Below are 26,673 nucleotides of genomic sequence, written 5' to 3' on the forward strand. Positions count from 1 at the left end.
GTGAGAACACAGTTACATTATGTAACCAGTGCATCACAGAATGACACCATGCAGGGATGAAAAAAAAATTATGTAAAAATAATCCTCCTTCAAAATTTTTAATACACACACACAAAAAAATCAATAATAAAAAATACATCATGATATATTTTGTGAATGTAACAATAAACGGTGAGTGCGCACGGCTCCTCCGTGGCTGCATCCAGTCTCATATCAAAGATACTTAACAGTACTGTAATCCCAGACTTTGATCACGTGTGCGCAAACTTGGCCAAATGGAAAGGCGAGTCTCGGTAGTACGCTTCCGACCGCCATTACATTACAATGCGTGGTGGGCTGGACGATCGTGCGCGGAGAAATGCTACAGCGCTACGCGTAAAACAAACACACACGGAGGGTGCGAATGACACATCCAGGCTTCACTTATTTAGCAGCATAATAACGCGCTCGGAGGGATAAACAGCGACGGAAGCCGCCGCGGAGGGGAATCATGCACATGTGTGAGGATTTAATTCAACAATCACAATCATTTCTCGACAAGCAGCAGCAGCAGCAGCAGGAGGAGATGCGTTTAAATGCCGAGCTGGTTTATTAGAGGCAGAGGAGGAAAGGAAAAAAAAACAACACAGATCTGCAGCATGCAACATATTCTTTATGTCAGGAATCGGCGCCAGACAAGGACTTCTGCTTGAGCTGCGCGTTTTGTTTGGCGAGAAAAAGCCTTTCCGATACGTTCTGCGCAAAGATTGAGGATGTTGTGGCCGCGAGAGGACGTTTCGTAATGATATAAAACTGAAAGGAAGGAAGGATTTTTTCAAGCCTCCGTCTACAGTCGCCTGCTTGTCGTGTTCCTGGTGGTGGAGTGTGAGAATTTTTTTTTTTTTGCTTGTCTTTTGACTCATGATTCGGGGTTATAGTGGGAACCCAGCTCGACTTTGTCCGCCCTGCCACGGAGGAGCACCGGTGGGCTCTTTCGTTTTTTAAATTTATTATTATTTTTTTCTTCTTTTCTGTCTTTATTTTTTCATGCAGCGACCCCCTCGTCTGCGGTCCGTTTAATTCAAGAGCAACAGAGGGATTAAACATTCCTGCTCGCAGCGCCTGTTTGTGCGAGACAGACTGGGTTACATTGTGAGAGGAACGGTTGTGGCAAGAAAGAAAAGGCTATAAATAGCGCATGCAATTCTCGAAAACTATCACAAGTGGTGCATCAGCTTGTGGAGCAGACGGAATCATCAGATACCCTGCGCGTCTCTCGGCTCCGAGTTCATTTATTTGTTTTTTCCGCACGTATTTTCAAAAACAAAAAAAAAGTTTGGACACTTAATTGCACATTTCTGTTTGGAGAGGAAGGCGGGGGGAGTCGTTCCGTTTTGGGGGGTGTTTCTCATGGATTTAATGTTGAAACTGTGTGTTGGATCTTCCACCGGATTGAAATGGATTTCTGTGCAGTGATCAGATTTGGATTGACCTGGATTGGAACAATGTTGTGATCCACACGCACGGATTCTCTCTCCTTTTTTTCTCTCTACGGCAGCAACATATCCAGCTTTTATGGATGCATATTCTTTCTGAATACGCCCATTCTCTCTAGTCTGTTCTCCGGACCTCTGGTGGAGGTTAGAAAGCCCGCTTGTTTTTGGAACACATTTGTCAGCCCTCCCTGCTCCGGTGTTTGATACCCCGATGTAGGATTTCGACATGCCCTGCGCTGACGACCCCAAAGGCGGACGATTATGACTGCAACGGCGAATTGGGTGGCTAACGGGGCAAGCCTTGAGGACTGCCACTCCAACATCTTCTCTCTGGTACAGTATGAATAAATCATGTCTCGCCACAGACAGGCCAGTCAAGTGCTGATCGACAAGTCATAAGACCGTGGGAGGCACGCGTAAATGTGTGTCTGCTGTACAAAGGTGAACCAATTTGCTGATGATGTTATTAGGCAATCATTAACACGGGTTAGCGGGCCGGGAAGAAACACCATACTCCACCATCTCCACTCCAGGAAGCTTAAAAAACCACCAATCTACAAGAATAACTCTACTTTATTAGGCTATCTGATTCCAATCCAAATCACATAATGCTTTAAAATACACATTTCAAACGCTTCCAAGTGTTTCTGGCATGCATTTGCGGCTTTGGCATGATGATTTTTTATTTTTTTTAGTAGATAAACAATACATAAACACTCTTTTTTTCCCCCCCTCATCAGTTCCCCTGGTCGTTATCCTCCTCCCCTCTTTAAATAATCATCTCACTGGAAATGTTGCAGGAACTCTTGTTGCATTGCCAAGCAACTAACTTGGAACGTCCGCTGCCAGAGAATTCAGAAAGAGAAAAAAAGATGTTCTTATCTTGAGCAAATAATAGTTTAAAAGCGTAATACTCACCAGGTCAAATATTGGAAGTGGATGTGAGCACAAAGGGAGCAGATTTTCAGGAGAACATTGATAATATAATCATGTCTCACAGGAGGTCAGGATTTAAACAGACAACAACATGCATCAGGCACACAACGGAAACACTTGCTCTCACACTCGGAGTATCTGAAAAAAGGTGGGTTTTTCGGCGCTACAGGCGGTATCATTTTTGCAAAACTCACTGTTTTTTTTTTTCTTAAGACGGAGCAGTGTGTTTTCACAGTTTTCATCCTGCAATCAGCGAGTTAGCTGTCTTACTACAACAGGCAGCCAAGTGGAAAGGCATGCGGTAGACTGAGCTCAGGCGCAGGCTGCTGAGAAACCACAACGACATAGGGGTCCTGAGGGCTTTTCAGGTGATCCTGCAGGTTGTCGACCACTCTTCCACTCCACGTGTCTCGTCAGAGCTACGTAAACACACGTGACACGGTTTGAATTTGGATGATCTGCAGATAAACTTGCAGAAATCGCTGACATTTTACTGCCACTTCTCCTTTCTCGTGCATTCCTGTAATACTTCCGACTGTAAAGGCAACAAGCAGGGACGCAAAGTGGCACCTTATGCTATGCTTGACACCGAGAAACATGCTGTCCAGTATCAGACGTGCTAAATTTTCTCCGCCTGACACAAAAGAAAACGGTGATTGCGTCGCTGTCGCCGTCTCATACGAGGCTACTGTCTTGTGGATGAAAAAAGAAAAAAAGCTTTTATTCACTCTCCGTGGCATTATTGGCTGTCGTGAACATCCCATTCAAACCGAGGGAGAAAGAGACCATCCATCAGCTGGCTTGTTGAGAATATTTATGACTGGTTAGTGCCTTGGCGGTTACTCACTGGCAGGGCTCCTACAGGGAAAGTCCAAGACAGGACAAAAACGCTAATGACACACAGAGTGTCCTGGTTAGAGGCTACGAGAGAAACAAAGAGGACGGACTTTGAGACAGATGTGCACAAAAAGCTCTGGAGGTGGAGGTCGAAGCAGCCTTTAGTAACACTGAAAGTGGATGAATTGAATCAAAAAATGATAAAATTCTTCTGAATAATTGCAGCTATTATTTCCTGTAGGCATTTTTCCATGTGGCATGTCACATAATCGATTAGGCAGTAGAGTGTTAATCTTTGCTTTTATAGGAGGGGGAAAAAAAGGCTAAAATTTGCCATTTAAAGCTCCATAAATGACAAGAAGACAGCCTTTAAGGTGGGATATTCCCTAACCATTCCCTCCAGGTTGTATTGGCTGTATTCTCGGATAAAGGTCTTGTGGTTAACTGGTTAGCCCGCTCGTCTGACAGCCTGTTAAACAGCATTCCAGCATGCATTAACCTCGTCCCTCGCGCTGATTTGCTGGCTGTTATTGCAACCTGCAGCAGTAAAGAAAAAAGTGCCTTTTAGCAAGCATAAGTGGCCATACTGTGGGACTTTGATGGGGGCACGGCAGATTACTGTCATGCACTCTGGCGAGATCGCCGCAATCACACAAACCCACAAAACAACTGTCTCGTGTGCTGGTGATCATCCATCTGTGACAGAAAGCAAACGAGACCCTTGTAAGTGGGAGAATAGGAGCCGAGCTGGTGAGCTAAGTTGAAGTGGCAACGACGGAGGGAAGGGTGGAGGACGGAGGGGAGAAACAGAGGAATGTTTTCAGCTGAGGCAGAGAGAGAGAAGAGAGAGAGAGGAAAGCGTGGCTGAAGGACTGCAGCAGAATCTGTTTTCGTTTTAGGAAAGTATTATGACTGATGTGCATTTCCTGACTGCTAGCCTCAGCCTGTTTGAGAGAGAAACGGAGAGTGAAGGAGTGAGACGGCACGAGGGAGAAAATTAAAGAGGGAGAACGTAATGAGAGAGAAAACAGTCATCTTTCTGTGGACTGGGCAGGTTCTTAAAGCACCGAGTCCCAGGCTGAATATGAAATGCAAGGAGGAGACAGTTAAGAGCCTCGCAACACAGGAAGCCTCAGTGTGTGCGCATGTGTGTGTGTGTGTTTGTACTGGGCATATTGTAAACCAGGCAGACTCAGGAGACAAACTTCAAACACCCATCATATTATACACACAGACAAATACACACACACACGCGCAGATGCATTCACAAACAAGAGCACCGACACAAAGAGAGGCACTAAAAAAAAAAAAAAAAAAAGCAAACACCCACACAGACATATTCATCACAACACACATGAAATCTTCCACCCACATTCGCATGCACATACACACCGCGTGTCTTTTTACTCGGCCCCGCGATCACACCCTATATCCCAAGGATGCCGGCGTGAACAAACACAGGTAGAATGCGGAGACCTTAATTAAAGGACTTCTGCTGTCCCCTCGACGGAGGCGCGTGGAGTGTACCACTGGTAATTAAGTGTCCTCAAGTAGAGGTCTAATGTGATCAACTAAGAGGTGCTCATTAGCCAAACTGTATTCCAATAGAGATCTTGCATGTATAATGATGATGCTACCGTCTGGTGTGGAAGTAGAGTGCTAAGAGATGAGGCTCAGGGAATACCATTAACAGCAGTGTCTTGATTTATGGCAGGTGAGTGGCCATGGCTTGTAAGAAGACGCCGGTAATCAGGAGTGGTGCCTTTTTAATACAGACTGTTTGCATTTCCTCGTTATTAATGGTGCTGGATATTGCAGGGATGCTTAGGGATGAGAGTAGAAGGCAACGGCAGGATCGAGTGTGTGTCACGGTCCGCTGAGCCAAACAATCGTTTAGAGTTTATGCCCAGCTAGGAGTCATTTTAAATTTTGTTTTATTAGTGCAAATGCATTACTAAGGGGTCAAAACCCAAGAATCAGTATTTTTGATACCTTACACTTGGAACTATTACAAAATCCTTGGCTTTAGGTTTTTAAATGAAGCCAAGTTTTAAGTGGAATCCTGCAATGTTTGTACATTAGGGTCTGAATGAGGGCAGAGCAGTTAATTTTATTGATAAAGGTAAAATGTGACAAAATATTCCATTAAATGTGAAGCATTGGGGTGCTACTCAGACAGATCTTTACTCATAAACAGACTGCAGGAAAACATCATCATTCTTATTTAAGTTCCACTAAAAAGAATTGCAAAAATTATTATGTCTCGTAAAATTGTGACTCTATTGCAGTATCTGTCAAAAATAATGACAATATGTTTTTGTTTTAGTTATTTTCTGCATATTGTTCTGCCCCAGACTGAATGATTGCTTAATATTAAAGAAATATTGTCAAATATACAGGAGATTTGTTGCATTTTCAATATATAAACCCAAAGTGACAATCAGTTGTTTTTCTTTTACATTATTAACATGTCAATATGTTTGTTTTTATAGCATATCACGAGCAAAATAAGCAACCAACAGCGTTTCCACCATGAAAAAGCCGTCTTTAAATCACAAATTCAGAATTATGGGGTTTCATATGGAATAAATTTATGGAACCAATGATGTCAGCTTGCAGGATGCGACTTTCTACATCATTATTTATCTTCAGAGTCTATTTGTGCGACTATTTTCTCCGGTATTACAACTTGGCATTGTGTAGTAGTTTCACATTGTTGTGGGTGAGCTGGTGTGCTGAGCTGCAGCGAGTGGTTGGAGTTACTGGAGAGAAATAGACAGGATAGTATATATATATAGTTACATCCAAGCCATTTTAAGGCAAAAAAGGGATGATTTTTCTTTTAATATTGTGGATTCTTTCATGAATTTGTAGTTTTGACTCATGGAGGACAGTTTTTGTGGGTTTAATAAACGACCACAGAGGGATTTTAACTAGTAACAAGACATTTGTGTTCCAAAATAGCAGCAGAATGTATGAAGTAATGAAGACATAGTGCTAGCAATGCACTTTTCCCCCCCTACTGTCACAATTCTTTATCAACTAAATGAATGAGTCTAATCAAATATCAAAACTTTGAAGTTTAAATATGAGCATCGGCCTCCACAGTCCAGCCCTTGTCATGCTATAATGGAATTTTTGTGTGAGAATAAATGAGCCGAGCTAATTAGCAAATTTACTTTGAAAGAATACAGTAATCCATTTCATGTGCAATTTCATAGAGAAGACTTGCACTGTAGTATTTAGCAGACATTAAGCATAGCAGATTAAAATTGTCTGAGAGTGTTTGACAGCTGCAGATTTGTACACGTTTTGTCTCAAATGACAGTGCTGATGTTCGAAGAGGAAACAGGACCCAGGTAGAGGGTGTGGCGCACTGATGCGCTTTTGAGATATGTTTTTTTTTTTTTTTTGACAACAACGGAACTCAAAAGGGGCTGTTTTATCCAGGCTTTGCTTACATATGCAGTGCTGTAATAGTACATTGAATAAATAGACTCTTTTTAAATCAGGATAGATGAGATAAGCAGCAAATGAGTACAAATGTTCAATGTCAGCTGCTGGTGCCTGACTGTCTTTTAGTCGTGTTTAACTGTAAAATCTATACGGTTGTTTATATGAAGACATTTAAGGGTGACATTGAAACGGCGGCAGCCTCAAGGAGACGGATCAGTCCAGGTTTCCAAGGCAGCATCTCAGTCTTCTGCTGCATGCCCTATGGAGCACCTCCATCTGGTTGCTTCTCACTAAAAAAAAAAAAAAAAAAAATCCACCCCCTATCCCTGTGCCCAACCTGTGCTTTTGGCTCTGCTCGCTTGCAGTTTAGACAGCTCTTCGTGGCTTCACCTCCCGTCTGTATGAGGCACCTCCCACTAATCTGCCCCTGTCACTGCTGTGGGAATCCCTTGTCATCGCAATAGGGCTCATCCCGACAGTGGCCCACCCACGAGAACATGACATTCTGCATGCCAGAAACACAGATGTACAGGTTTGCCACCATAACCGCATGACATGTGAACGAGCTTTGGGTTAGCTACTTACGGGAAAAAGGTTGGAGCGTGAGCTGGAAACGGGAAGACAGGGATCCCCTCACTCGTACCGCTGTTTTTACTACACATCTCCTCTCTAGTAAATTCTCCCGAGTGTAGTCATGGATCTTATCTGAGCAGCAGGCTTGTCAGGAACCTGCCACAGAGGTGAAGAACGGTTCAAAGACGGACAGCGGAGGGAGGGAGGGAGGGAACCACCGCTGGTCCCGGAGCTGGAAGTGGGACAGGATAGGCAGGAGTATTTTGGAGCACGGTGGCTTGAGTGTGAAATATGTAAGCCCCGCAGTGCCAGCTGTGTTCTATTCTTAGCGCCCGCTGTTGTTCCTGCGTGTGTGCAGGGCGACAGAAGGCTGAGTGGGAACGGAGGATTGGCAGGAATGGGCAGTAGCTGGTGCCATCAAGAGCCTGTGATAGCTGGAAAGTTAGTTAGTTAACTGGCAAACAGACTGATAGACTTCAGAGAGATGTTGATTAACCCTCTGAACCATGAGCAATTTCTGAGTGTGTGTGTGTTGTTTTTTTTTTTTTTTGTCACTTTAGGCTCATTTTTCACTGCAATGCACAGTCCTGCACCTCTATGGAAACAGCACCATTATGGTTAGAAGTAGAGAGAACTCAACTGTCTTCTTCAGTATGATTGAGTTATGAATAATTAAAGAAAATACAAAAGTTGAATTTCTTTGTTTATTTTACAAAAGTAGGAATTACCCAGAATCATCATCGCAACATTTTTTTTTCACGTGCAATCACGTGTTACCAATACTGACCAAAAAATGATTCCACATACTATAATATTTTATTATTTACAAATTCTTATTTTTAATATCCTTGTCACCTGTCTGCTCGGTGTAAACACGGCCTGCCGTTCAACCCAGCTGTTCCAAAACATCCCGGTCACGAGTGAACTAAAAGCTTTATTGTTGCAGCAGAGAGCAGAGAACGTTCTGTTCTTGCAGACACATAATTCTTAGCGAAATTTTAAACATGAAATGCAGGATAAAGGGATATTGCTGAAATGCATAATGTATATACACTACCAGTCAAAAGTTTGGACACATCTTCTCCTCCAATGCTTTTTATTTATTTGTATTATTTTCTGCATTGTAGATTAATGCTGAGGATGAACGCTTTTTTTGTTTACAACATAATTCCAGACGTATTATTTTATAGTTTTGATGTCTTCACTATTAATCTACAATTTTTAATAATTGAAATGTAGGTCCAAGAGGAGCAGTTAAATGATTGTTTGAATACATAAAATCCAATGATTCTTTCCATTTTTAGTTTAATCTTTGCCTCGTTTTTAAAGATATCAAGCCTTTCAAACCCACCAGCAGGTTTTCAAGGCTTCACCTCATCATTGCTGCTGTGTTGTTTACACTGAGTGAAAACACTCATTATGCACTATATATAATTTTTAATGTTAAAGGCATTATGGAGGATGTTTTTTTTGTTTAATTTGTCTGATTCACATAAAATGAATATACTGACCTTTAGTGAACTTGTATGTATGGTCTCTAAAAGAATAATAAAAAAAATAACTGTGGACATGGCAGGACCTGAAAAACATCAGCCAATCAACGCGCTCGGACCGAGGCGTTTGGTTTGCTCCCTTTCCTGTCAATCAAAAATCTTCCGGCTCAGGCCGAGTTACGTAGATTACGTACGCCTTGGACTTACGTGTTTTCTGTATGTGTTGCTTTGGTATAGCTTCGTAGTTAGCTGGCGACTTGTTTTGCGCATCTTTTTTTACATAATGACAGATAAAGATCCAGGGGGACAAAGCCGTAAAAGACAACTTCACGAGTGCTACGCAAGTTTCTGGAGGGGGGCGTTTCTTCGTAAATGTTAAGAGGGGGGAGGTTAGAGGGGGGTGAGGGAGAGGTTGTATGTGCACATGCGCATGCTACGTTCAAAGTCGTAGGAAATTAAATCTCCTCTAATGCCTTTAAATGTAGTGTTATGATGGAGCATTTTTGTTTCTAATTTATGTTTCGTACTGCAAAAATCAAAAGTCTTATGAGGATGTGTTTTTTACTTGCTAAGTCCTCAAAGTCTTTTGTTCAAAATGAAAAAAATATCTGGTATCACAGCTTAAATTGTATTTTCTTGAAACTAATATAAAATTGCGCTTCATTTTAGTGCTTCAGTAAATGTACTTAGTTACTTTCCACCGCTGTTGAATCTGGCAGTGTTGTGGTTTATCCTGAGCAGAGACACTCCACCTGCCTCGCTCTGGTGCTTTTCCCCACAGATTACTGCTGCTTTAGTCCAACCTGTTAGACTCTGAATGTGTGTTGCTGCACTGCCTCTGGATTGAACCCAGATTCCGCAGCCTGTTGCCCGATTGGAAGCTAAATTCCAGAGAAACCTGTGCTTTATGGTGCTGTGGAGTCTCTGTGGCATCACACGGGAGTTGTGGGCTTTGTCTGTTTGCAGTCTCTTCACCTGACTGCAGGCACATTGACAAAGAGAATTTCTTTAAAGGGAGATATTGCCCTGCTTGTAACTGGGCAAATATTTTCTGCAAGCCAGACAGCTTTGCCAATATCATGGTTGGCTGGGATTCAATTGCAGTTAGAGCACACTTAGGTTAAAGGGTGTCTCTTTGAGCTGCAAAACAAGGGGAGGGAGAGAGAAAACATTAATGTTGTCTGCTGCGCTGTTGCAGATTCTAATTATCATGTGTTCATGTTCCATTGAGAGATTATCTGCGACCAATCAGACTGGTACTTGATGAGAACAAACACATTATGTGCAGACTGTTGATTCACAGCCGTTTGTGGTGCATTGATTCTCCCTGCTCTGCCAAACGGCGCTCTCTCTCATCTTGAATTAGGCAGACACTCATGATTTTTCAGATGCTAATGAAAATTTGTACAGCTCAATTTCAGTTCTGGCTCGCTTCATAGAATAAATGGACATCGCGGCACAATAGCGAGCCACAAAAGGTTTGATAGAGTATTTACCAGACGTGACTGAGTGCAGCTAGGAGCCGTGGGGCTGAGTGTTTGTGCAGGGTGGGCTCTGTGAAGATGTGAATATGCCATGGTAGCATTGAATCTGCTGAAAAAGAGTGAATGGACTCGAGAGGAGGACTTGAGCAGGATTACATAAGGTTGTGAGTGCGTGCATGTGGGCTTGTACTGTTAAACCTCTGATTGGCTGCCACTCCCACATCATAAACAAACAGCAGATTAGCAGCCAGGTGAGTTCTGGGTTGAAGCCTGTTCAGGTGTAAAGTTAATGGCCCGGCCCTGGCTACTTCCTGCACACACACACGCACACTGTCTTCCTTTCACACTCACTCCTCTTTATATTTTGTTTATCTGGTGTGTAATGAAACAAGGAAAAGTCACGCTGACTTACGCAGTTGTGTCATTTTATCTGAAATAGCATCCCTGTGGAAAAAAATCAATGCAGGAAATTACAAGCCAAATGAGATATTTTTCATACTGCTTATGCTCCATTTGCTCAATTTCAGGAACAATCAGACTATTAACTACTTGTAGCCTTTTCAGAAGCCTCCATGCAGTGCTAATTGTACAATTACTGCGCTGGATAATTTTTTAATACAACTTAAATCATTCTCTCGCTACAGAAACTCAGTGAGTAATCCTACAGCAGTAATCTTCAGCCAAATATGAGCTTATGAATTCCAGCTGCAAAGGGAACAAATGGAGGCGTAGTTCTGCTCGGGAGAGAAAACATACACAGACTTTTTTTTAGAGTACTGTAAGGAACCACCAAAGTGCATGAAATGTTATATATCCACTGTAACCCTGGAGACAGAAATCTCAAAACTTGAATACCTTGCTGAATTCTTACAGATGTTGTATGTTGCCTAGCAACTGTTTTTACTTCTCTCTCTTTCTGTCTTCTGCTTTCCTTCTTTGTGATTCTCAATATTTTTGTCTTTGTGTGTGTCTTTCGCTCATTTCTCCCTCCCTGTGGCTTGTCACAGTTAATTAAGTTACACCAGAGACGCTAGTAAAGCAGACACTGGTTTATTTATTTGGATGTTAATAATTTAGATGAAGCAGGACCAGTGCTTTAGCCTGTCCCTTAGTGCTCTAAAAGCGGCCTGACGCTGCAGCTTTGTGTTGTTTTATTTGCCAAATGGCTGGGGATCTTGTCTTTTAGATGTGGCGGCGCCTCTGTACACAATGTTTCGCTGTCCTTATTGGTCTTCCACTTTTGTTCCTCCTACCTCCTGCTTTCCTTTGTGTCAGGTGAGAAGCCACGGCTTGATGGAGGCTTTCCGTGGCGTGATTGGCAGGTCTATCCGTCACTCAGCCCTGGGGACGCTCGCTGCTCTAATTAGGTCGCTTGGCTTGCTCACCTCCCAGGGCTGGATGCTGGAGCAGAACACAGATCAAATGACGGTCCCTTGTTTTGTAGGGACTTGTAAAGGTGGTGGCAGAAGGCAGAGGAAAGGCATCTGTTTAGTGTCTGCAGCCCCAGAGGCCCGCTTTCTTCACCTGTTTGGTGCTTTTGTGTCGCTCTCGCTCCCTCACAAGTGCAGTAATGTGCATCGCTCTTCATTTGTGTTGTAAAATGCCAGAGGGGAGTACGACTCCTTGTGGGTTAATTTGATTTCAGCGGGTTAATTGATGAAGGGGGAGTCGTTGGCTGTTCTGATTTCTGCCACTGGCTCCTCTAACTGGTGACTTCTCAGTGTTGACTTAGTATCACAGCCACCCAGCTTACACCGTCTTTGTTCATATTTATTTTCCACTCTTGAGTTTTCATTTTAGCGCTTTAGCGTGCCTGCTCTAATGCGTTTGAGTAAAATTGTGCCATTAAAGCTGTAATATTTTAGTCTCTTTTTGTGTGTATGTGCCATTGTAGTTACTGTGGTAACAGCCCGTGTGGTTTAATACGGCTGCGAACAGTCACTGAGCAGCTACTTTGTCAGAAACACAATAGAAGAGCGACTGCTGTGTCTGTTTGAAATACAGCTAAACTAAATCAAGTTTTAATAAACAGTCAATATTTCGCCTTTTTCATCATGCCACAGGCAGCTGCGATTTGATTTTCCTTTGTAAATCCTGCAGGTAGTTTTTCACACAACAGCAGTGCACTGTAAAAGGAGTTATCTCGGTTTTTAGCTCCACTATTAACCGACCAGCTGTCAACAAAGCTTAAAATGACTAGTTTCCTGTTATGTAAATGATTTTTTGAGACAGGATCGCAATCAATGCTAAAATCAGTGACAACATCTTACTTCATTATAAAATTTCCTGCGAACTTTCTCTGATATGAGACATAATGGACAGTAAACAGTGAGGCTGATAAAGTAAATAGTTTGAATTGCGGCAATGGTGGACACTCTAACAATGAAAATGATTAGATTAGGAATTACAGAGCGTGTAAATATATTCACTGTGTACTGGTGGAAAAAAACTTAAAACGTAAACAGTTTAAAAATATTGTTTGATTTCTCAAAAGAATGAAACGTCTGTTAGAAATAATTCCATTTCCACTGTCCTTTGACATTGAATCAAAGAGAGACGGATGCGGTTGTGTGTGTCAGATAAACTTATCTAAAGACTCAGAGGCATCACAAGAGATCTGAACACACCCCAAATATTGGCAGCTTGTCAAGTGCCTAAACAGATTTGACGTTGATGAGAAAGCTATGCCACTCTGACAGAGTGAGTGTTTTGCATGTGCCAGAGTAAGTAAAACTGCTGATACAAGATGTCCCTCAATTGCTTTAAGTGTCTTCTTTGTCAGACGATCAGATTGTGAGGCTCTTACACTGTTGTGAGAGTCTTGAAGAAGTGGCATCCCTCTTAGACAGCATATTTCTATATGCTTTCTGTCAGCTGTGATGGAGCATTATTCACCTGTCCTTCTTAGATGTAAATGATCACATTAGCTGCTTTCTTCTCAGAAAAATATATCTAGTAAAGCTCAGCAGAGTAAATATAGTTTTTAACTTTTTCTGCAAGTGCATGCATTTTTAATGACGTGCTGGTAGTTAACTTTATGCGCTCTATTCTTATATTAACAGCCATTTGTCATGAGAGTGAAAGGAAGTGTTCTGCAGAGTCCAGGTCAAGCCTCTCTCTGTCTTGTGTGTGTGTGTTTTCCTACGTTGGAAGTACTAACCAAACATACATTTAGCTGCATGTTGGGAAGTTCAGGAGGTCCATTCAAAAGGTCGCACCAGTTTTTGACAGAAAAACAAGAGGAGCAAAAATATTTTCAGACTGCAGAGGCATTCCTGAAAAATGCATGTCAAGAGTGTTTCCCTCTCAGCTTCTCTGTTCAAGTTTCCTCGTCATTGTGAAGCTGCTGGGCTCGAAACAATATGCTGTATAAACTGTATGCATGTTCCAGCTTTGAAAAATACCTCCAGTTTGACAAACATTTTCAATCTCTGCAAATAGTGGCCTCTTCTCTAAGTCACACGGTTTTCACAGCTCTGTTTGAGCAATGTATGCCAAAGATTAAAGTACTGACTTCCATGTTTCTCTTCTGATTACAAGCACATGCCTGCTGCACTGAGGTTGACCTCTAGTTGAGATATGGATTATGTTTTCCAAGCCTGGGCTCAGTTCACTTTATTTTCAGGAAATGCTTTTTAAACTCTCTACTTTAAAGTTCAGATTCCTATTAGAAACCACTTTTCTAACACACAAAAGCGTGCAGAAGAACAGAGAATCAATAAAAAAGACAGGCTAAAGAGTGGGATTTCAATGAAATACTACCAATAGAGTATCGTAAAAATATTCTGGAAACATATGGTTAGTTGTTGTCTTTTCTCTGTTTACGGCACAAAAAAGACATAAAGAGAGCGTGAGAGACTCCTGGGTGTATTCAAAAGGCATCCGTGACAGTGAGAGAGAGCGCTGAGAGATGAGAGGGAGAGTGAGGACGGGAAAGATAATAGAGGTGAGAGTAAGGTCAAAGCTTTGGTCCGTCTTAGCAATTGAAGGGAAAGCTCTTGTTTTTGGTCCTGCACTCAATCAGAAATTGAACCAGCCAACCTACAGAACAAGGGGCTTGGAGCAGCGCCGGTTTTATTGACAGTGGAACAAAATCCTGCATCTTTCTTTCCCTTGACCCCTTTCCCTTTTTACCTCTGTGCTTGTGTTTAAACGAGACAGAGACTGCTGCCTAGAATAATCTCTGATTTGCTGTTTTGCACTCTGAAGGATGACGAGGACTTCGCTGCTTTGCATATCTGCGCGTTTCCACATCTTGACGAACGTACAGACAGACTGACAGTACAACCAGACAAACCATAATTACCACATCAGGAGGCTTCTGTCAAGTTATTTTTTTCGACAGTAAATTGGCAGATCCTTGTCATTGAAACATATTTTTTTGCAAGATCGCCTCATTTAGCACCTAAAATACTGCTTTTACCGCCATGGCACTGTTCTAATTCATCATGAGATTGATCAATCTAATCTAAGATTGAATCTGCATTCCAGCAACGCTACCCTGTTTCCTTTAAAAGCTACCAGTGTTGGAATTATAGCATAAATCAGTAAAGGTTGCTTTTATTTGCATAAGAGGATTTTGTTCACAGCACTGCTTTGTCACTGAACTTCCAGAGATAATAGCTCTGCTTTCACTTTGTCTGCAGACTCAGTTGTGATATCAGCTAAATTCACATGCTTGACAGGTTTTCTCCTATGTGTTACAAGTGGTAATTTATTCACACGACGATGAGAATTGGATGATTGTTAGCGCTGCTATCGCTGACTTCTAAGGTCTGATAGCGAAGGTGGAGTGTTGCAAGAAATCATACAGAAAGTGAAAGTGTAGCCCTGGCTGATACACATGCCCACATGCAGTGCAATAAAAGCCCACAGTCGCATAGATGTATGTGCACATACAGAACAGAAACCCGCTAAAACAAACAAACACAGAGAGACGGGCAGATCATAGCTGTCACCGCAGAAAAATAACTGGACATCAGCCGGAAAATATGTCTGCCTCCTGATGCATGTCAATGTTTTTGAGCACTTCTGGTCTGCACATCATCGCAGCTGCTGTGTGCGCTGTGCGTGCGTGCCAGTGTTTGTGTGCAGGCATGTGTTTGGATCTGCCTGCGAGCATGTAACTGCAGCTCTGTTCTTCTTCCTGCAACTGTGCCACAGCTAATCCTCCACAGGAGTTCAGCAGGGTGTTGGGTTAGTGCTTTCCACATGGCCAGCAAAATACGCAGCACCTGTGTTTGTGCAGCCTCTGGCCACTTATTTCACCAGAAAATACAAATTATCTGAGAAATTACAGCGTAAGCCGCATTTTTGCACTTATAAAGTGGAGAGATTTTGCCTTGAAGCCTGCCCTCGTCTCAAAAATGGGTTTTGCTTATTGTTATTTCATGTTTTCCTGCACTGTGCAGAAGAAAATTTATACTAGAAGGCTGGTTTCACATTTGTCCATTGAAAGTTTCTCTGTGCTCATTTTAAATGTGAGAGATACATTCTGTGAAGTCACAAGTAGTTTTAAAGCCAGTCATGGTCCAGTTTGCTACTTACACTGCCGTTCAAAAGTTTGGGGTCATTTAGAAATGTCCTCATTTGGCCACTTCATGAAATAAAAGTGCTTTTTTTCAATGAAGATAACAATCAGAAATACAGTCTAGACATTGTTAATGTGGTAAGTGACTCTTCTAGCTGATTTTTAATGGAATATCTCCATAGGGGTACAGAGGAACATTTCCAGCAACCATCACTCCTGTGTTCTAATGCTACATTGTGTTAGCTAATGATGTTAAAAGGCTAATTAATGATTAAAAAAACCCTTGCGCAATTGTGTTAGCACATGAATAACTGAGTCTGAGATTTCATGGAAAACATGGAATTGCCTGGGTGACCCCAACTTTTGAGTGGCAGCGTATGTGATGTGCAAATTTTAGACTCGCAAAAACTATAAGGAGACATTTTAGTTGATTAGATTAAACTAAAAACATCTGCACAATGAGGGTGAAAAGAGAGATTCTAATTTTACTCCCTGAAATATCTCAGCAGCTATCAGCTGGATTGCTGTGAAATTTTGTACACACTTCCTTGATAGCACGCTTATGCTAGCATTTAGATGAAAACACCACTGTGCATAAGCACCAGCTTTAGACATCAACGGATCATTGAGCCTTTTCTGTGGAAAAAATCATATCAGACTCAGGTTGGAACCTGAGTATTTTCTGTCTGGAGGGGAACCATTCAACAATGAGTTCACTAGAGAGCATGTTTCGCTTTACAAAACAACTGAATATATTTTCTGACATTTTGCTTCTCCTCATCTTCGCTCCTGATTCAGTCGCGGCAGACAGCTGTGCCAAACAGTGGAGGAACTTTTGACATTGACTGGGAGTGACGAGGCAGTGCAAGCAGATGTCTTCCTCTTTGCTTTGGGACAAACAGCATCCTTGACCTTGTCATGGCTAATTTTAGGGGCTTGGCTTATCACAGCGCCAATGTTTATATCTTCCATTACACACACTGTCATTACAGGAGGGACACGCTTGTAATTATGGGTGCATTCTGCAGTTAGGATGTTCGTGGATGTCATGTGCGTACCTCTGTGTACGCTTACTTTTAAGACGCCGCCGTGTGTGCTGTGAACAAATCTGTGGCAAACGGTAATTTGATATGTTGATTGGAGCATATCCTTTGAGTACGTAGACAAACACAGTCATGATTCTGGCTTCATTCTATGTTCAGATTTGGACACATGCATGACACAAGATATTGACCGAAATATTTTTCCCATCAGAATCATGGTACTGATTATTAGTAACCAAGGAGACAGATAGCTAATATTGGAACTGATTTGCATTTATAGTAAAACTGAAAAGCTTAGGGCCAAAATTTAGAATAAGACTGTGAATCCCAAGCAGTTTCTGCACATTTTTTGCTCCTTTCGCCTCTGTGGAAACAGCTCAACTATGACTAGAAGTAGATAGAAACTGAAAAATGTCTTCTATGTAGTAGGACACAGTTGGCATTAATTATTATAAGAGGGAAAAACTATGAATTCCTTTGATTACTGTGTGCACACCAGTACCTTAAACATAGTGACTCAAGTATAAAAAACAATACAAATTAAAAGTAGTGACTCTACATGCTATAGATATATGCAGCCTGCAGTTCAGTGTTGTTTAGCTGAAAAGTCCCTAAATTTGAGTCACATCACTTTCGGTCACAGCTGAGTCACTAGTAGCTTCAAAGTTGTCTCAAGGAGTGCAGAACAAACCTTTTATTTTTTGAACATTTTTAAACAAGATCTGTAAAATAATGTTTTAAAAAACAAATCTCACAATGTCAAGCTTATATGTAGTTCAGTTCCAAGGTTCAAAGACTATTGGAAGCTTCAAAATCCAACCAGTCTCTCCCTTTTTACAGTTTCTGGTGCTAGCAAAAGGTCTAATTTTTTGGTCATTTTGTAAAGATAACATGCCTCTGGCTGAGACGCTTGAAAGAGAACTTTTGAACATTCGTTCTTCTGAGTTGATCGGCTATTACTCGCGACATGTAACCAATCAAACAGCTGGAGACCACGGTGAAGTGGCTACAGGTAGAGAGAGGGAGCTGCATGAGAGCCAAAGGAGCACATTTAAAAATTATTCCTCTCAAATCTGGAAAATGCTGAATATCAGATCCGTTTCCTCCATAATACATTTGCACCCAGTATCGAGCCTCCTCTGTGCTTCTCTCTGCAGCCATCAAAGCAGTGGAGCCTCCTTTTCTTCATCCACTCAAAAACACTGCAGGCTTTAATTTGCTTTGAGCTGCTCTTTCTACCTGTCCCTGTGTTAAAATGGGTCAGTATTTTCCTCCTCGCAGTCGGTCTTGGATGGCTTGGCGCCTGGGCCAGTGTGCCAAACATGATCCTCACAGCTGGGTGAACACAGGGGAGGAGAAGGAGGGCAGCGCAGCACACTGAGAGATTTCCCCCCTGCCTGCCAAATCTCTGTCCTGTTCAACAATGCCGTTGTGCTCTCGGCTCATTCAAGCACAAATGCAAACACAAAGACACAAACAAACATCAAAAAGTTTCCAAAGCACACATGAGCACCGTCGGGTCACTCGTGTGTTTTTTTTTTCTTCCCAGTTCCAAAAATTTAGGTTTTTCTGGCTCTGGAAGTTTCGCTCTTTCAACGGCTCGTCGCTAAATATTCAACTGTTCACAACCAAATCATTAGATTAAATGGAGAAGAAGCCGGTCGCTGGGCTGGACTCCAGACATTCACCCAGACGTTATTTCCTCCTCTCATGTCTCTCTCACTTTTGGCTCGCTCTGTATTTCAATACTGTCTCTCCTGTAGTAGTTCATTCATGTAGTTCTCTCAAGGCCGTCCTTTATGTCTTGCTGTCACTCTCCAGCTCCCCTGTCTGCAACAGTTACACACTTTATTCCGTCTTTACAACGGCTGCAGCAGCCAGTGAAGGTGTCGTTTAAATGCGATTGTAACAGCACAACAGGGAGACATTAAATGAACTTAAACATTTACACAAAGATCATAGCTGTGTAAACAGGAAGCCGGTGAAAATATATCATAATTGGACCGCGTCTGTGCAGTTATTGATTAAATCAGCATTGTCTGATGTGCTCTTTCATGTGAAACCCAATATCTGTTTGCGCTGTGAAAACCATGCTTAGCGCCGCAATCACATAATGGACTTTATGCATGGTGGTTGTTTTATTTCATTTTCTCCATGTCAGATAGATTTTTATTTTATTTTCCAAAATCAATGCTGCAGCGGTGGTCTGATCAGGATCTGCTGAGAGTGTTTGCCACACTATTTTTCAGTGTCTACGTTAAAGTGAAGTGATCTGCCATTTTTCCAATCAGTTCATTTCATTTAATTAATTGTTTGGTCTTAAATGGAAATCTCAGTTTGTCAGATTTCAGGATTGTGTCTTGTTTCAAATAGCCCATCCCTGCCTTGGTGAAGCTACAACTAGAGAGTATTTGGTGCTTGAAAAATGACTCAAGCCGTTAAGCGATTGTAGGTTAAATTTCTGCTGTGAATCAACCCATTTTTTCAGCGTTTACTCTGCATTTATAGCCATGTTTGGACTGAACACATAGTGGGATGGCTTTATTACTCACTACACATAATAACAATGCTGAACAAGTGCTAATTTTAAGCCTGTTTAATGGGCTGTCTGCTGCTGCTGCAATGCTTTAATCAGTGTTTTCCTCTCCTCTTCCAGGCCGAGTTGACGGGCATTAAATGGCGTTGCTACAGCTTCCGCGGCGGCGGTGAGTACGGGCCTGTGATCTCAGCCCCGGCTCAGGACGACCCGGTTCTGCGCAGCTTCATGCGCTGCGTGCAGGCCAACCTGCTGTGCGTATGGCGCCGCAAAATCAAGCCCGACGCCAAGGAGCTGTGGATCTTCTGGTGGGGTGAAGAGCCCAACCTCTCTGATGTCATTCATCACGAGCTGGAAGGTGAGAAAGAGAGAAAGACGATGAAAGAGATGAAGGATGAGGCCCGCTCCTCCGTTCTATCCGTCTCAATTATTTTTTCATCCCATCGGTCTTTGCTCTGAAAGTTTGGGTTAGAGGCTTGCACAGACTGTGTCGTTTTATGGTTGCGTTTTATTATGTTGCTTTGGATTATATAGACTGAGGAATTATTGCAGTCATCTTGTGGTTTTAGTGGATTTTATGAAAAACTGACTGAGAATTGGAGAGATTTGCGTTGGAGATGCGCTCGTAGATGTACAGCTTGAATCTGAGGTGCACAAGTGGCAGATAAATGTGAGTTTTACAGTGCAGCGTAATGCCTTATACATGAGCTGTGCTGGTGAGCAGCATTATGTAGATTCAAGCTGTTTAGTCGGCTGCACATTTGAGCGGAGTGCTGTTTGTTTAAGATGTGTAGGGCACATTGATCTGTTTTGTGTGGAGCGGTCCTATTTTTGACCCTCATGTAGCGCATATCTGAAATGTGTTTGCTTTGCAACTCAAGTGTTTATGTGCTGCTTCAGGACTATCACTATGATGAAGCACATGGCGATGGAGTAGGTTTTTCTCGCCGGTATTTACTGCATGTAAATGTGTGTGGTTGAAAATTACACCGCGATATCTCACTTTGAGAGAGTGCTACTGTCAGCACTATTGTCCCTATTTATAGAAACATTTGCATTATCTCGCCGCGCACGTGCGTGGAAGTCTAACGTATCGACTAAGCCTCGGGAAGACAGGGAGAAGAGGAAACAGGAGAGGGATTATATTGGGTTTGGTTTAGCAGAACAACAGTCAGGAAGGGGGGGGGGGGGGGAAACAGGAATATTGGATGGAGAGGTTGAAGCACTAGTGAGAATTTCAGTCTTCAGTTGCCTATTAAAGCTGACTTGATGTGAAAAGGGCTTTCAGACGCTGCAGTAGGTATTTGACAGATGCTCTTGCTGCTGCTGGGAAGAAGAATCCTTTACTCTGCACAAATATGTGTAACAGAATATGTTGTACATTTTAATTGCTAACATGCGTTGCCTCTCCTAAACCGCCAACGTACAAACTGCACTCTGATATCATGAGGTCTTTCTGAAAACATTTTTTTTTTAGCACTCATTGATTTTTGAAAGATCTATGGAGGCCAGTAACGATCACAAAAACACACCGACGCAATCTGGCGAGAGCCGTGGCAGCAATTAAGCTTTCGGAGCGAAAACGTCATTCTGCCAAGCCGTAAAATAAGCATGTAGCTGAGCAGAATTTTAGCATTACCTCACCAATTTACTAGAAGCTAATGGCAGCCTAAAAACATTGATTATAACTCTCTTGGAGTAGCACACTGAGGCCCAATAAACTTGACAATAATCTTAGTCTATTTAATTACGTTTTACGGCTATTGATTTCTATTGCAATTACCAGTCCAAGATTTTTCTTGCAATTCCTCCATTAGATATACTCTGCAAATGAATACTTATCACATATGTGTATTCATGCCTCAGTTTAATACATTTAACACAAGAAACAGCATTTTTTGGAAGTAGACAGGTATAAAAAGAAAAAAAAATAGTGGCTGAACATGTTGGTTCAGGCTATTTTATTGCATCTTCTGCTGTTTGGATTTCTTATCTGTCCCCTTTATGGCTTCTTACCAATCATTGATTTCATGGTAAGGTAATCTGCTGTTAATCATTGGCTTGTAAAAAAGGAAAAACTGTGAGCAATGGCCATCACAGCAAACTCCATGAGTCCTGAGTGATGTTAACAGATGTCTAACACAGTTTGCTATAATAATAAAATAAGGAAAGGCAGGAGATTTTCACATTTGAGAGGCTGTGTCCATCAAATACTTGCTGTTGAATTACATAAAGGATATTTTTTTTTAACAATAACATTTAGCTATACTAGCTGCAGTCTCCATAACCCTCTCATTAGTTAGCACGACCTCGCAGTGCCTTCATTTGAAAATGGACACCGTTTTAATTGTATTTAGTGCCATTTGCTTGTCATTTTCCCTGAACTGGACAGTTTCTGTAAAATTTTAATTGAAGTGAAAATGGTTGGGTTTAAAGTGCAACACCCCCGTCTGTGAAGCCAAAGGCTGCTGGTCTTTTGGCGTCAGTATTTCCACTAATTTTTCTCATACTGGCCAGTTATGGAGAGCTTGTTAGTGCGGAGGGACTTTTGAGGAGGATTATTCTACAACACAACAGATGTACGGACACACACACCTACACGCACACACACACACAAACACTTTCTGCATACAATTATGATGATAAGACTCCGTTACTTCTCTTGAAAAATCTCACCGGTCTCCCTGTACAATTCCTATTAAGCACTGAAAATAGCACTTGGGGTGTGAAAAGGAGTTGATAATTGTTAATTAGTGAAGCTGGATTTCTTCCAAATTAGAATCGGTTGTAACACGGGGAATATCAGTGTTTTACTGAGTCTTAAAAAGCTACACACCTTAATTTTTATTCATTGTGGAAATCTTTGATGCCAGGCTTCTCTCTCCTGCAGCTTTTTTTCACTCTATCTCCCGCGTCCCGCCTCGACTTTCTCTCGTCTCCTTCACCTGTCTGTTCTTCGTGTGATTTCTTCCTCAGTTCTCCTTCTGTTCTTCGCTCTCTTTGTTCCTCCGCTGACCGGGCCATGACATAAAATATCTATTGATGTGATGCGTGATGTGCTGAATTGTTGTTCTGAACACATCAAGAGCAACCCTAGCTTTAGATACAGCATATAAAAGCAGATATAGGCTACAACAGAATATAAAAAGGGAAAACGGATCGCTTCATGTGCTATTGGAACAGAGATTCTAAATAACTACAGGAGAGAGGCAAATATCTTGCCCATTCACTGTAAGACGGTTGAAAATTTCCAGCATTGACATCAAAAAGTCCCCTAAATACCTGCCATAGTAAACTCACCACATTGTACATAGTGTTGGAGTCAGACTGCATTTTATTTAAAACAGGACTTCAGGAGTCTACATACATGTTGCTTTGAGTTAAATGCCAACATCAGGCTTTAAATATGTTCACAATGACGGTATTAGTCATGGCATATGTAGCATTTTAGATTAGTGTTTGGCACTAAATTAAATGACCAAAAGAGGCTGATGGCAAAGGTTTTTTTTAGATATTTAGCCATAAGCCAAAGAGAACATCACTAGATAAAAGCTAATGGGTACCATTAACGTCTGTATCACTTTTTATTAGAATCCATCCAATAGTTGTTGTGACTCAGGCCTTGTACTTGCTAATATGGACATTTTTCTAGACAGATATTTTATCCCTACATTTAGAAAGAAGAAATCTATGTAAATGAATTACTGTCGTTTTTCAAATTATCTCTTGTACCTACAAGAACATGAACACGACTACCACGCATGCCGGGCTGGTCTACATCAACAATACATCAAATAGAGAAGACTTTCATTTCGTCACCCCTACAAGCTTAAAACCACAGATGCTGTGAACCAGATAATATTGGCCACAGCAAACAGGCGTTTCTGTTGAAGCAGTGCAGCCATGTGAAGTTGTAAACCTGTAACTGCTGGTGCTAATCAAATGTAAAGGAACTGGTGTAAATCTGCAGTAGTTGTTGCTGCAGACACACGTTCATTACACAAAGACAACAGATCAACCCACAAAATGAAGTCCCTATACAAATAAACTTCGTTCTTATTTAGGTTTTGAAAGAAACTGAATTTTATTTAGAGATATTTTCTCACTGTATGACGTTGTAAGAAAGCCAAAAAGGCTTCCAGTTTGAAAGAAAGACTCAAAGTCTGAGCAATGAGGAAGAAGGGGAGAACACGGGACTTCAACTCATGCCCTTGTTGTTTACTGTCGGTTTGAACTGGCTCTTTGGTTTGGTTGTGACACCAAAACTACACGGTGAGATTTAGGGGAATATCACTCTTCGGTTGACACTTTCACAACGATAAGTGCACATTAGAAGCTTGGTAACTTCAGGCACCTAAAGCACATGATTAGGTTGAGGAGAATAACATGGTTTGGGTTAAAATGCAACACTTTGACTCCACGTTTAAAGCTTTTACTCCATTTTCCAGGGTGACACGTTCCATCTAACACATGATTGGTTGGCTGAAATGGAGTGAGAGCGCAACAGTAAGATAAATAAAAGAGATGTTGATGTGACATGCCAGAAACAACCAGCAGAAAATACGTTTCCCTGAAATGTACCAGTGAATGAAGTTTTCTTGTATCATTTTGTGAAAACAGGGTTGTACAGATACACACAAAGAAGGGATTTTGAAAATCTTCAGTTTAAATAACCTTAAATGACATTTGAAAGGCTCAAAAGGAGGAAAATGTTGCTTTTAGAAAATTATCAGTATTAATGTGGACAAGGTGTAAAACCAGAACTGCCAGCTCCATGTTGATGCTAAAGGAAGAGTTAGAGAATTCTTTTCATAATTGTTTTCAGAAACACAACAATCCAGCTGTTTTATCTGATAGTTATTTTAATCTGACCTAAGTGATGAACCCAGAAAAAGAACAGCGAATAGGCATGCACAGTCAGAGCTTCGCTGCTCTCAGTCCTATTTTAGAGAGTACAGTACAGTTTGTGAGAAGCTGCTTTTTATTGTTGAAGTCAGAAGGTTGTTGGGGTTGATATACCGAGAAGCCAGTTGTGACAATTCATCGCCTGTTTCTGCTAATACACACCAGATCCGTGTAACGAATGGCGTCTTTTTATTTCATGCTGAAAACACGTATCCATTCAGAAATGATTTTCAGTTTGATACACATTTGATGGACCAGCTACAGCTGTCATATCATGAATATTCAGCAGATTATTTATGTTTTTGAGTCATACAACAAACATTAAAGCAGCAGGGATTGACATGTTTTAAATTAGCTGGCTGGTCAGCTCAGGAGCGTTATCTGCCTGTGTGAATTTTCAGAAGATGCGTTCGCTGGTTACGAAGAGGATGTTGCTTAACACTCCTTACACAACGAGTTAAAAAAGACAGACTGTACGATTTTACATTCATAAAAGAAAAAGAGCTGCTTTAACTGCTGCTTCACCCCCTTAATAGTGCAAAATATGCGGTGAGGGTTGACTGGAAACAGGACGGGGAGTTTGGTTCAACAATTACATCATCGCAGGAAGCTCGTCTCGTTAAACCGGTGTTTACATTTTTAAGTGAAATAATGCAGGAGAAATAGAGCCTAATCGTATTTACACTATTTTTCAGTGTATCCTGTTGGCAGCTTTGAGGAGAATGTAAACAATATGAATGTGTGACTTGTTCATGGTGAGACCTTTTAAACTGAGAGGAATCCTCGGCTCGGACAGAGGTTACAGAGCGATCAGAGCTGAATCTGGGAACTAGAAATGTAGAGATTCTTTTTTTTTTTTTTTTGTCATTTTCTGGAAATGATACATCAGATATTCTAGCATAAGTAACTTGACCATCATTTTCCGTGGCAAAGGCATATCCTGTGATTAATCCAGGATTATTGTCAATAGAAAGGTTAGTCCGGTCCAGAGGGACTTTATTTATTAACCATTCTGCATCACTATTTTAAAAGATAGCGCAAAATATTACCCTGTAAAAGCTGTCCAGAGTCTTCAATTTCTTTGTCTTTAGTATTCTTTGCTCGTCAGCGTGGTGTTTTTTTTTTTTCCAGATGATGAAGTACATTGTCTAACACACAAAAGCAGTTCAGAATGGATACACACTGCAGCCTTTAAGAGGACACTTAGCGAGCCACTTAATCAAAGTGTAACAATCAGAGCGATGTGTCATTCAAATTTGGAGATATTGTTTAAATCAGGTGCAATTAGGTAACGCACTAAAGGCTATCAGCGCTACTGGAGAATGAAAACATCACAGATGATGATATATTTGGTTGGCTATTACTCAGGCAAACGCAGGCAGGTTGACACAGACAGGAAAGGAAGATAAGCGTTTCAGCCACTGCTATTGTTTGTGGCATGGCTGCTGCTGACCAGAAGAGGCTCATATCTGACCTCTTCTGTTGTAGCTGAATTGCAGATTTCACACTGTCCAATGGCAAGTTTTGATGGTTAGATTTTGCAGAGTTGACTGATTTCCTTCACCTTTGTGTCATCCTGCGGGTCAAATTGTTTTAAAGTTTGAAAATGTGGAAAAAAAATATATATTCACAGTGAAACTTCTGATGGCCACATTTTCAACATTTTTGGAAAATTTTTGAACATTTTTTGGTAGGAAAAACGGAAATGTTAAAAAATGTTTCTTAAGAACATTTACAAAAAAATCCAGTGAATTTCGCTGGATTTGGTTGATTTTTTGTGTGAATGTTAATGAAAATTTTAGAAGTTTTACTGATATATGTAATCACTTTAGCTATTTTTAGGAATTTTTGGAAAGATTTTTACAAATTTTTAAAAAATATTTTCAAGAATTTTCTTGCTACATTTGGGGCATTTTTTAAAAATAAAACTTTTAAGGGAAAATTTGAAGGAAGTTTTGGAATTTTCTTCCTGAAGATTTTGCAAATTTTCAGAAATATCCGGAATTTTTTTTGCTGAAATTTTGGATTGTTTTCAGACAAGGAAACAGTATTTTTTGGTGTCCATAAATGAGGACAACAGGAGCGTTAAGTGCATTTGTTTTAATGTCTGACACAAAAATCTACTGATTATTTTTGGCTAACTGTTGAATTTTTCACCGGTGGTTACATCTAAATTAATCATGGCTTTGAGAAAGTGCCAGCAGCATGTGCGGCTATGATCCTCCCTCCTCCTCCTCCTCGCTGTGCTGCAGCACTCTCTGATATTGTCTTTGCTTCAATGACAGGCATTAAGGCATCAGGCTCAACTCATGGTGACTCTCGTTCTTAAAATCAGATGGCATCGCTCCTGTAATGTATGCAGCATATTAAAGCGCAGTGTGGGCCGAGTACAGTTTGCGAGAAAA

General features: G+C 41.3%; 1 protein-coding gene across 2 annotated transcripts in view; it reads left to right on the forward strand.

The window, feature by feature from the left end:
- Positions 1-300: 300 nt before the first annotated feature.
- LOC110966254 (mediator complex subunit 13L) overlaps positions 301-26,673 on the forward strand; it is a 94,552-nt gene continuing 68,179 nt past the window's right edge. For both annotated transcript variants that reach the window (XM_022215562.2, XM_022215572.2), the window contains exons 1-2: positions 301-1,808; positions 19,484-19,721. In XM_022215562.2, the coding sequence (XP_022071254.2) occupies positions 1,737-1,808; positions 19,484-19,721 (310 nt within the window). In that variant the 5' untranslated portion in view covers positions 301-1,736. The remainder of the gene's footprint in view (positions 1,809-19,483; positions 19,722-26,673) is intronic.

This window comes from Acanthochromis polyacanthus, chromosome 18, assembly GCF_021347895.1.
Source record: "Acanthochromis polyacanthus isolate Apoly-LR-REF ecotype Palm Island chromosome 18, KAUST_Apoly_ChrSc, whole genome shotgun sequence".
Lineage (NCBI taxonomy): Eukaryota > Metazoa > Chordata > Actinopteri > Pomacentridae > Acanthochromis > Acanthochromis polyacanthus.